This window comes from Sinocyclocheilus anshuiensis, unplaced genomic scaffold (assembly GCF_001515605.1).
Source record: "Sinocyclocheilus anshuiensis isolate Anshui unplaced genomic scaffold, SAMN03320099.WGS_v1.1 scaffold714, whole genome shotgun sequence".
In the NCBI taxonomy this organism is placed as follows: Eukaryota; Metazoa; Chordata; class Actinopteri; order Cypriniformes; family Cyprinidae; genus Sinocyclocheilus; species Sinocyclocheilus anshuiensis.
Window position 1 is genome coordinate 973467 of NW_015546068.1, and position 11988 is coordinate 985454.

Here is an 11988-nt window from a genome sequence, read left to right on the forward strand (position 1 = left end):
CTGGAACAGTGTTGTAAATGCAACTTAACCACTGATTTCTTGTCGTGTCCTCTTTTGGAAGACCAAACAAAGACTAGAGTGAGCGGAGGCCGGCGGATTCGATGAAGGAGCGGCCGGCAGGCTTGCAGCAACCACATGTGACGACCCCTTGGAAGACTAAACAAAGTAGTTTCGCATTCACAACGAAACACACGGCAACAACAATACTACAGCGAGAACGTTTGGGCAGCGTTATGCAAATCTTCCCTGATAGTGACATAGACATGTGGTGGCGTGTTAGAACGAGCCGTTTTAGGTAGGCGTGGTTAACTCTTAACTTTTAAATGCAAGCGCTCAGAATGCCACCAGTGGTTGGCATCAGAGTGTGTGTGTGTGTGTGTCAAGTCAAGTCAAGTCAAGTTGAGCTTTATTGTCATTCTGCTGCATGTGGGGACATACAGTGGAACGAAATGGCATACAAGCTTATAAATGATACAGAATGAGTTTTTTTGAGAAAGTAAAAATGCACAAAGTTTCCTGTAAGGGGTAGGTTTAGGGGTAGGGTTGGTGTAGGGCAATAGCACATACAGTTTGTACAGTATAAAAACCATTACACCTATGGAATGTCCCCATAAAACATGGAAACACAACATGTGTGTGTGTGTGTGTGTGTGTGTGTGTTTGCAGCAGCCGGAGGGACAGCTGGGTTGTTGGTCAGGTTGTTTTTGGTGTGGAGGTTCTGACGTGTTGTATCTTGTGAAGGTGGTGGTGTGTTTTCTGCGGATGGAAGCGCTGGAGAGTGACTGGCAGAGGAAAGACGAATGCTGTCTGTTTAATGATGCCCACCAGTCCAGCCAGAGCACAGGCACGCTCACATGTGTTAAAAGCTGAAGGAGGCCGAGCGGTGCAGAAAGGTAAAATACCCACCGCACATCAGCTTTAACCAACATAGCACCTTTCTATTCTATAATTATATCTCACACAAGTATTGGAAAAAATAGTGTTTTAGATTAAATATGAAAAGCAGTTAATACAATAAAGTGTGTTTTACAAGAAAATACTATTTCAGTCTTTCTACTTAAATTTTACATTTAAATTAATGTTTAGTTAAATGCGTGACATGCTGTTTCTTTGTATTTATTTGTGTGAAAATTGTTATAAAGTAAATCCTGCACTCTAAAAATTATTTTTCTAAGTTGTTAATGAAACAAAGATTATTGGAGTATGTTTTGCAAGAAAATACTGTTTCAGTCTTCTACTTAAAAATTTCACATTTAATTCACTTGCCGTTTCGTGACAGTTTCTGAGTGAAAATTGTTTCTACACCAATATTTTTTTTCTTCAGTAAATAACCCTGATTTATTGGGACTTTTTAAATAAGAAAAATCGCCTTATAAGCAATAATTCTTTAAGCATAAAAATCTCTCAAAAAAAAAAAACTGGATACAATAATCAATTTTGGATTAAATTGAACAAAAATAGTTGTTAATACTCTTCAGTACTTACTTTACATCTTGCCTCTATAATCTACATTTCTCTTGCTTGTCCACCATCTAGGATTTATTTTTTCAATCTTAATCGTAAGGGTTTAAATGAGCAATGCATCCTTAATCAGGTGATGTTTTATTTATTTATTTGTTTATTTATTGAAGTTGTAAATAAGACAAAGATTATTGAAGTATGTTTTACAAGAAAATATTATTTCAATTTTCTACTTACAAATTTCATGTTTAATTCAGTGTGTTACTGGCCATTTCATTGTAATTATTTGTGAAATTTATTTTCAATTTTTGAATGCCCCATTTTTTTTTCATTGTGTAACCCTGATTTATTGGGTTTTTCTCTTGCATGTCTGCCATCTGAGGCAACTCATCACAGCAAAAAGGAAGAAGACGGTGTGGCTTTCATGTCGATAGAGAGCCTTACATTGCTGTCTAGGTAAGTAGCTATTTGAGGATTCCCAGTTTATTGGGCATTTTTTGTTAGCGAATCTGAGGTCAGCTTAAACTCCTAATTATTTTCAGCAGCGAGTCTGCCAGCAGCTACATGAGGATGGTTAAATGCAGCTTGTAGCCGATCTGTGCGAAGCCTGACCCAGACCAAGGCTAAGTTTGTTGTTGACTGAAGTCAGTCTGCTCTGAACAGGGGTGGACTGTTGCTTTGCCAAAGGCTGAGGGTTTCGTAGCCAAAGGCAATGACCATCCTTTGCCCTGGGCAATGATATGAGCGATGCAGCAAGCAAGGGCTGAAAACATAGCTGCTTCTACAGAGCGGATCTCCGGCCATACTTACGAGGCATTGCTTATATTAAAGAGAAAATGACATCTTCCTGTACTTTTTGACATATACATGCAATAATTATTGTATTAAGAGTTGCATGCCAGTGAAACCAAAATAAAAAGAAAAAAAAATAGCATGTTATTACCATGTATTTTTTTTGGACACTTCATTGCAATACCAACTGCAAAAATGATTTTCTTATTCAGTATTTTTGTCTTGTTTTCCATAAAAAAAATAAAAAATAAAAAAGTAAAAAAAAATATATATGACCCTCCCTGCAAATCACTCTCCAAAACCATGCCTCCTCCAAAACACAAGAACGCACACAGGCAGAGCAGAGGCTAACCAGCGACACGATGAGAGACGGCATTGGTTGAATGCAACGCTGTCAGATTACCTCACCGGTGAGAAAACATTACAGTACAAAGCGCATAATATTAAAATTTTAATGCCTTCCATTCTCGCTCGGTCTGCGGTAGCGTAATGTAACGCTCTGATGGTGTATAATGTCTGTGCGAACAGGGTGCCTGGAGGTATGCAAATACATAAGTTGACAGGCAGGCAGGACAGTAGCCCTTGGGCCGAGGGATATAATTGGACAAACATTTTATGGTCCTATGCCTGTCAGGAAAATGGACCTGTTTTGTTGTGTTTTCTCCCATGTGCTCCACGTGACCCAGTTTTTCTCCTCTCGTTGATTAGTCATTTGATTCACCTGTGTCTTGTAATTACCCCTCTTTAAGCCCTGTATTTTAGTGTTGTCTGCTCCATGTTTCCTTGTCCGGTATTGTTCGTCTCCTGATGTGCTACGTGTGTGTTCCTGCCTGCCCTGTGTTACCCCTGTTTGGATTATTAAAGACTGTTATTCGTGACTCTCCTTCGTCTCCACGTTCCTCGCTTCCCCAATGCAGCAGCGTGACAGAATACCGGACCATACAGTGTTTTTTTGTTTCCCATGTTTTTCCCCATGGATCCCCTCGCCGCTTTGTTCACCTCCCTAGCCCGTAAGGACCTGCCCTTCGTGGAGTATGCGGTTGAGTTCAGCCATCTCGCTGTTTTAATGGTGTTCAAAGATGCTGCGCTGAACTCACTGTTCTGGATCGGGGCTAATTACCATCGCCCCGTCAACCTCCCAGACACCACTGGACTGTGCTGGAGGGAAGCTATCATCCAGTGTCTGGAGAGCGTCCGGCCCCGATCCAGAGCACAGCCAGATCCAGAGCAGAGCCCCCCATCACCCCGCTGCGCGGAGCGCAAGCCCGAGCCCACCGACGAGCCATCGCCTCATGGAGCGACAGAGCTGAGGATCGCCCCGGAGCTGCTAGTGACGTCAGACCAGGTGTGAGAGCCGGCTACAACGGCCGCCATGAGGGAAAGAGCCGTGGAAAGCGAGAGCGCGAAGAGGAGCTCCGCCCACTGCACCATGGCTGAGGGTGAGCTTATTCTGGGACTGCTGGACTTAGAAGGGGACCTAATAGACTGGGAGGGAGATATATATGCGGACATGCCCATTCTCCTCCCACCTTCCTCGGACTTACCAGTTGGCCCTGAACTGTCTGCCAGCCCTGTCATTCCCCTGTCTGATGCGCTCCCAGTGCTGGGAGTCGCGATTTGGTGTGTGTGGGCAGCAAACACCAGCCCTGAGAGTCCGGAGTCTCAGAAATGACCACCCACCCTCCCGCTCCTGCCTCCACCACCGCTGTCGTCTGGCAGCCCCTCTGCTCACCCTCAGCCCACCATCTGTTCGGTGTGAGCACCGCGGGTCTGCCATCGTCGCCGTGGCTGGAGGATCCCTTGCCTCCGCCTCCAGCCTCTGAGTCCCGGACTCCGCCTCGGCCTGTCGACCCAGCGGCTCCACCATGGCTTCTAGCTCCCTCCTCTCCACCGTGGCCCGGCAGTCCACTGGCTCCCCCAGGCTCCCTCGTCCCTCTGGCTCCGCCTTGGTCTGTCGTCGACCATCCGTCACCTCGGGACTACACTCCTCCGGCTGTGCCTCATCCCTCCGTCCCTCCAGCTCTATCGGGCTCCTCCTTCCCTTCGGCTCCACCTTGGTCCTCTGTCGCTCCGGCTCCAACGCGGCCTTTCGGATCCCCGCCTCGGTTGCCTGAGCCATCTGCTCCGCCTTGGCCCTCCGGATCCTCCCCGTCGCCCTGGCTCATCGGCTCTCCATCTCTGCCTCGGGCTCCTCCACCTGCTCCACTGCCATCGGTCGGCCCCCTGGAGTTGTCAGCCCTACTTCCACCATGGCTCCTCCCTCCGTCGGCTCCACCATGGGTCGCCTTCATGGCTTTTCTCCTCTCGTTGATTAGTCATTTGATTCACCTGTGTCTTGTAATTACCCTTCGTTAAGCCCTGTGTTTTAGTGTTGTCTGCTCCATGTTTCCTTGTCCGGTATTGTTTGTCTCCTGATGTGCTACATGTGTGTTCCTGCCTGCCCTGTGTTACCCCTGTTTGGATTATTAAAGACTGTTATTCGTGACTCTCCTTCGTCTCCGCGTTCCTTGCTCCTACACAGTAGATAACTGTGACAACGCCTTCCACATACAATATAAATACATTTGTACCACTCAACTTAGTGATTGCTATTGGAATGTGAAGAGACTTTCAACCAGAATAACAAAAAATGTTTTTGAACCAAATCACCTACCCTAAAAAATTAGGTGAGTTTTTGCTTAATTCAAAGGAAATGTTCTTATCCTACTGACATATTTTTTCTTTCTTGTTTCAAGTATAATTTTGATCAATATTTCAATAAACAAGACTTAATATCTTAAGTCATTTTGCTTCTTAAGTAAATGTATCTTGACTTAAGAAAGTTTTAGTATTTGTACTGGAAAACAAGAAAATTATTTTTGCAGTGTTGAAGTATCATGTAAATACCATGGTATAAAATTGGTAATCATTTAGTATGATGGTATATATTAAAGTACCATGAAACCTGCTTCTATAATTGCACCATGGTATTTTTTGTGATGGCATTTTTAGATTTGATTTAATAAATGTTTATCAACCAACTTCACAATTATAAGTTATACATTTATTTCTGCTAATTTTTTGCAAGATTTCCCAAGTAAGCACAAGCAGAGATTGGCCTAGTGCACTCTTGTGCTGCATATTTACATTTATGCATTTAGCGGACACTTTTATCCGAAGATCAACCTCTAATCTCTAATTTAGAAAGCAATTTTTATTGCATGCCAGTCGAACATTTAAATTGACCCGATCAGGGGTGCATTTCCCAAAAGCATCTTTAGCTAACTATGGTCACAAGTTCCATTAAACTCTATTGGTAATGACCGAAGTTGTGACCATAGTTGCTTTCGGGGAACGCACCCCAGACTGACAAAGAAAACAGCCCTAGGAAAAGATCTTTAAAAAACCACAGACACTTTGCATGTTCTGAAAGTCTTTGTTGCATAGCGCACGTCACAAACATTCGAACCGATGTGATGAGCCTCGGATTCTGCACAGTCAGAAATGAGGTAATAATATTCCATATTAAACTTTATTGGACCAAATATTTCCAAAAAGGCTGTAGTGTGTTTTAAATAGAAGGCTCTCTCTCCATTAAAGTCTTCATTGTGTGGCTTTTTGTGGGAATGTGCTGGACATCTGGGCACCACATTGGCTTCCACAGTGGCTGGCTGGCTTTGGCACCCATCGTAAGCCCATTACAACCCCAGACTGCCAGGCCTCCAGGAGCCCGAGCGGCGGGCTGCATGCCAGACCACTCCACACCACTCACTTCAACAAACAGCGGCGAGAGAAACCCGAGACGCCAAGAGTCACTGACCTAATGTTCATTGAGACCAAGGTCCAAGGCCTAGTTCACACTGGGAAACATCGCGTGTCGAGACGGACGTGTTGATGTGCGTGAAAACTGGAGTTTCTGCTTCCATTCAGCGGATGTCTGTGAGGGCCAAACATGCAGGTACGATGACTGGGTGACCAAATATTTCACATGGGCCGTAATAAACTCACATTCCAAATGCTCCACCGTTCAACCATTTAAAAATAATTATCATAATAAATTCCAGTGCAGGTTTTCTACTCTACTAGTCACTGGAGGTTTTCAGCTCAGAAATAACACACACACACACACACACACACGGTGTAGGACACCAACAAAACAAAACCAACAACCCAAGAACAGAGCATATTAATGCATTAGCATTTTTGTGCATTTCTTGTCATTTAATATGCAGAAATTAATTAAATGTGTAATTTTTATTTATTTTCTCAGTTTTATGTATAGAAGACTATTTAGGTTGCTCTCCTATTAATCAAAGCTATTTTCATATTATCCCAGTTTTTTCCTGTGATAAAGCCAAATATGGTTCTGATTACAGGACCCAGAGGAACTTAGCATGGTTTCTCTCTGATCATAAAGCTGCCAAAACCTGGCCTTAGAAAGAAATAATATTTTGTGAATTAATTTAATCTGACTGGGTTTTTATTTTTATTTTATTTTGAAACAATTAGAAAGTATTTCATCAAACACTGCAAAATACAGTATAAAAGACAGTGGTATTTCACATTTGAACATGTTTTTGCAAAACAGAAATACATTATAATCTATTAAAATACATGTGATTGATTTTTGGTTATGTGTAATTCAGTCACTTGGATATCACTTATATATTGAAGAAATTGTTCAAATTATATATTTGTTTGTGATATATATGTATATATATTATATTATATTTTATTAGTATACACTATTATTTTTTATATATATATATATATAGGTTTTATTTATTTATTTGTTTATTTATTTTTGTTAATTGAAATGCAACCATGTAGTGTGTGTGTGACAAGATGTGTATTAACAAATCACACCAAACTGCATTTGGTTTTGGGAATCTCAGTTATAAATTACCATGACAACTAACATCATCTTAATGTATTAATGTCCAGTTAGATTGTGTTTTTGTCCTTAAGCTCTAGATTTGTGTTAACGCTGTTTGGCATTGCTGTTATGTAAAATGCGTTGAAACTGGTGAAATAATGAGGACCACAAAAAATAGTGATTGATTTTTTTATATATTTTTTACAGAACTGAAGATTTACATCAAAGGGGATACTGCAGGGAGTGGACTCGAAATTTCTCAGTAATCTGTCAAAACTGTACAGCATTTCAACAAGCAGCCTCTGGTTACCATGGAAACATTTACCCTGTCTCCAACACTGTCACATCTTAATGGTTGAGAAAAATAAATCACCTAACCGAATGAGGAAGAAAAAAGTGTTTCATTCCATAAATCAGTGTTTGTTTGTGGTGAGCTCCATCAAGGTTTGTCTTTGTACAAACTCTCCACGGCCGCTTTCTCTCCCAGTGCATGAGATTGAAACGTATTCTCAGGTTTCATATGTACTGCTATCATATCCAGTGATTACTGAGTGAGGTAATATGTTTGATTGCGAGTATATGATTAGCTCTTCCTCGTGTGTGTGTGTGTGTGTGTGTGTGTGTTTGTGCACGTGTGATTTACTCAACCATTTTCATCATCCGACAAATGAAAGTACACATTTTCTGATGTAGTTCGTTTAGCGTTGCTAAAGGGGCTTCAGTGACTACACTGCAGGATAAGGCACGTGACAGTCAGGCTAGATTACGCTGTAATTATTCACATTATAATCCAGTTTCCTCACACTGACTCCTGTGCGTGATCATAAATAAGAGGTTGACGAACAAATGCATTTCCCAGCTCAGTCTCTCTCTGTAAACATGGTTGGGGGAAAACATGAAAAATAAATAAAATGCAAATCAGTCTCTTATCAACAGATCCTTCAGTGAAACTTGAGTCTGCCCAAAATGCAATACTTTAAACAAAGAGTTTCTCTTTCACGTCTCGTTCTTTATAGTCTTTTGAATTGGATTGGCCACATTTGTAAAGTTCCTGGCCTGTACAAAAATGCCCAGGTAGATCGGTTTATGTATCAGATAGATGTAATTTGTGAATGACTAGCATGATCAATGATGCTCACGCTTTATTTCTGATTTAGGTGGCTCCACGAATGGTCTTCGGAGGAAGCAGATGAAGGTGACTCGTCCATGTGCTCGAATCTGAGCATCAGAAGAGGCTGGTTAAGGTGCTCTGCGATGGACTACGGCATTCGTGAATGTCCAGGTTGCCCGGGACGGAGGTCAGTACGGAGGTGACTGTGGGCATTGTGGGGTTGGTCAGGTCTGTGAGGGTCGTAGGAGTGCTGGATGGGCTCATGGAAGCGTTGGAAATCTCCGAGGCCGGTCCGGACGGCGTTCCTCCAGGCAGGGTCGACCCGTCCAAGGTCTTGTCCACACCCGTGTTCTCCTGGCGCAGGAGGTTTCGTCTGAACTTGGCCCGAGCGTTTTGAAACCAGACCTGCGAACCGAGACGGCAGACGTTAAAAATAATCCCACAGACCAGAAAACCATGCGATGCTCAGGGAACGAAAATTAGTCTCATCAAAGCCGAATGACAGCCGATGATAATTAGCGCTTTGAGATTTTATTTTTACTTGAGTATTTCATATTTTTACTCTCCATTTGTCCCCTGGTTGTTTTGCCAAAGCACCTGTGTTTCGTTTTTCTGGTTCCAGTGATTTCTGACAAACAGCTGTTTCTCTTATTTCTTAGTGTTTTATTTGTGCATGTAATTGATTCAGATTTCTAACTTTCAGGAACAAATTAATAGCATTCCATTGAGGAGACCAGGCTTGTGAATTACATTTGATTCATTCTTCAAGTAATTTTTTAATCAGTCTAATTTGCTGCTGATGTGAAGGAATGTGCTGTTTTTGATACATATATTGAGTTATAGTATATTAAGTGCAACTTTGTTTGCATACATACAGTACACTCACTGTAAAACGATATACGTATATATAGCAAATCGTCACAAAATTTAACAATATTATCACCCAACTCTTTATATAAAGTAGAATATATGAGTGTCTCCTACTTTAACAGTGTACACTAGTAAATCTCAACTGCTTGATTGCTTGTATTGTTGCAAAATGTAACTATATTATCACGCAGCTCTAATCTGTTAAATGCAACTAGTGCATGAAGATATTAAGATATTATAAACATTAACATCATGATTTTCTGCAAATCTGCTTTGAAACAGTGTGTATTGTAAAAAGTGCTATTCAAACATGTGCTAATATAACAACTAAAGGCTTACATGGTCAGTATGCTAACATCTCAAAGCTGAAATAACATTGAGCCAAAACAATTAGGCCAACTGGAGGGAGTTTTCTGACCTGTAGGACGCGCTTGGTGAGACCTGTTTTCTGGGCCAGCTGTTTCAGGTCCTTGGCGTCAGGATTGTGGTTGATGGCAAAATACGACTTCATGGTCCTCAGCTGATGGTGTTTAAATGACGTTCTCATGCGCTTGGTCTTCTGGCTGGAGCTGTACTGCGAGTCTCTGTCCATCGGATCACCGTCGTTCTCATTGCAGCTCAATGCTGAATCAAAAAATACAAAATAGATTTGCTGTTATCGATGCCAAAGTGAGGTTTTCTATAGTGCATCCATATCAAAAGCTTAAAACTACACATGCAAATTACATTTTCCATAATGCTACACTGATATAGTGTAGCAGTGAAGTTCTGGTTTGAATGAAACTCAATGATAAATACATGAGATGCAATGACATAACGATCAGATGCTGTGATGAGAATGATGAGGTGCCTCTCAGATTCCTTTGTTTCTTTGACTGCACTCCAACATTGTGTTTAGTATTGGATTTGACTACATCAAGGAGCCACAGCACCATCATGTTGCTGTGTTTGCAACTTACTGCATGCATAATAATATGCATTATGCTGTAGTCTTACATCATGCTCTTTTAGTCTTTTTTTAAACAAAACAAAAAAAAAAACATAATTTGATTCTAAATGCAATAGACATGTTTTGAAAGCATGCAAGTCTGCATCGTGATTTTTATTTGACTTTTCAAATCCTAAAACGTGGTGGGTTTACTCATTTTTACTGCGGCCCCGCCCCTTACATGTGGCCATATCTTTGTTTCTGTTTTTATGGTGTCTTGTGTAGGATTTGGTTGTGAAAAGCCCACACTATCTGTCTGGAACACAAGTGTTTAGGAGATAGGCCTGTCTGAATGTGTCAGAAATGTGTTTGCGCCAGTTCCAAATTCTTGGCAGAAGTTTATGTGTTGCTAGACGCATGACAGTTCAGAATTATGTTTTCTCTGACAACTACAAATATTAGTCATTGAAAATGGTCTGATCAACACTTCAGATAATTAACCTTGAATGCTTTACAACGCTGCACATGGCGAGCAAATGTTTCCTCCTGATATAAATATGGCCATTGAGAAATACTGTTATCTTTACTACAGTGATGCACGTCAAGAGCAGTTATCTTCACTGAACACAGAATTATTTATGTGTAAGTGACAACTGGAGTATTGCAATGATGAACTGTGTCTTTATTGTTCTTTTTTCAGGTTTTGATCTCGCTGTGCTTGTGTTCGTGCTGTTGTTTAAAGTGTGAGCTGATGGGGGCAGCAATGATCTGACTGTGTCTGACTCTCAGAGAGCAGAGATACACCAAAGTTCACTCGCTCTAGTTAACTCGTGTTTTTGTCAAACGGTTGATCTGATTTCAAAACGTTTCTATTTTCCATTTTAAGTCCATGTAAATTTAACAGTTCTTCAGAAGCCGGTTAGTCCACCAAACAAGAGCGCAATTGTTGTGATAAATTTGCCAACTTCAATTAACGATCCCAAGACAACAAGATTTACAAAGCAACCAAACATTCTGAGTTTGAAGTGATAAAAAAGCATCGTATTTACACATTTTACAGTGGACATATACCTTGGAGATATAATAAAAACTCGTGATAAACTTGTATTTTATATAAGTTATAGTCTTAATCTTACTCAAGCGATTTCAATATGTGCATCCTGTAATAAAATATTTTTAAAAAATACAAATTATTTATTTATTTCGTTTTATCTCAGTATATCTGACAATAAATCCTGGAACCAAAGAAAATGATGAATATTCGTGAAGAAATGGTTCGTAGATTATGTCGTTTTATTTGATTAAAAAGTTTTCTACCCTATAATTTGAACGCGTGCATACATCTTTTTATAGGCTAGAGCAAAAAGCATCGCAAATTAATTCGTCTGAATTTGCCTAGAAAAGCTGAAGATTTTCCCTTTATTTCTTTCTTTCTTTCTTTCTTTCTTTCTTTCTTTCTTTCTTTCTTACACTTGTATTTAATCTTCCGGAGGTCTCGACTAGCATCTAAGCCATTTTCCACTTGTCAGTCTCTGTAGTCGTCATCATTCCTCTGTTTGGTCCTCAAGCAGGGGCCCTAATGCCCCGCTGAGGGGCCCGAAATGCCTGAGCGAACAAGTCACGTTGTTCCAAATTGTTCAAGTGCTTTAGTAGAAATCTGTGATGTGTATCCATTGTCTTTAAAAAAAGTGGCGCATTTTTGTCTTTTACCTAGTAAAGAAGTGAACGTATTTTTTTTTATCGCTGTTTGTTAAAAATAAACATTTTTAACAAATTTGTAAATACGAAATTAAATATTTAATACAGTATTATGATATAGTAAAGGATAGCGCTCTTTTGCAAAACTTTCAACACATATAGGCTATGCTTTATGAACTTTATAGTATATCTTGTCTCAATCGAATTGTAATGCAAAAGTATTTTGAGTAAAAAAGTTTTTTTAATTAGAAATATTATTCAAACTAAATTTTT

The 11988-nt window shown here is 40.5% G+C and overlaps 1 protein-coding gene across 1 annotated transcript in view; it reads right to left on the reverse strand.

The window, feature by feature from the left end:
- Window positions 1-7342: 7342 nt before the first annotated feature.
- lhx2b (LIM homeobox 2b) overlaps window positions 7343-11988 on the reverse strand; it is an 8305-nt gene continuing 3659 nt past the window's right edge. Inside the window, exons 3-5 of the mRNA XM_016500945.1 lie at window positions 9888-9969; window positions 9508-9741; window positions 7343-8624 (exon numbers count right to left, since the gene is read on the reverse strand). Coding sequence (XP_016356431.1) covers window positions 8334-8624; window positions 9508-9741; window positions 9888-9969 — 607 coding nt within the window. The 3' untranslated portion in view covers window positions 7343-8333. The remainder of the gene's footprint in view (window positions 8625-9507; window positions 9742-9887; window positions 9970-11988) is intronic.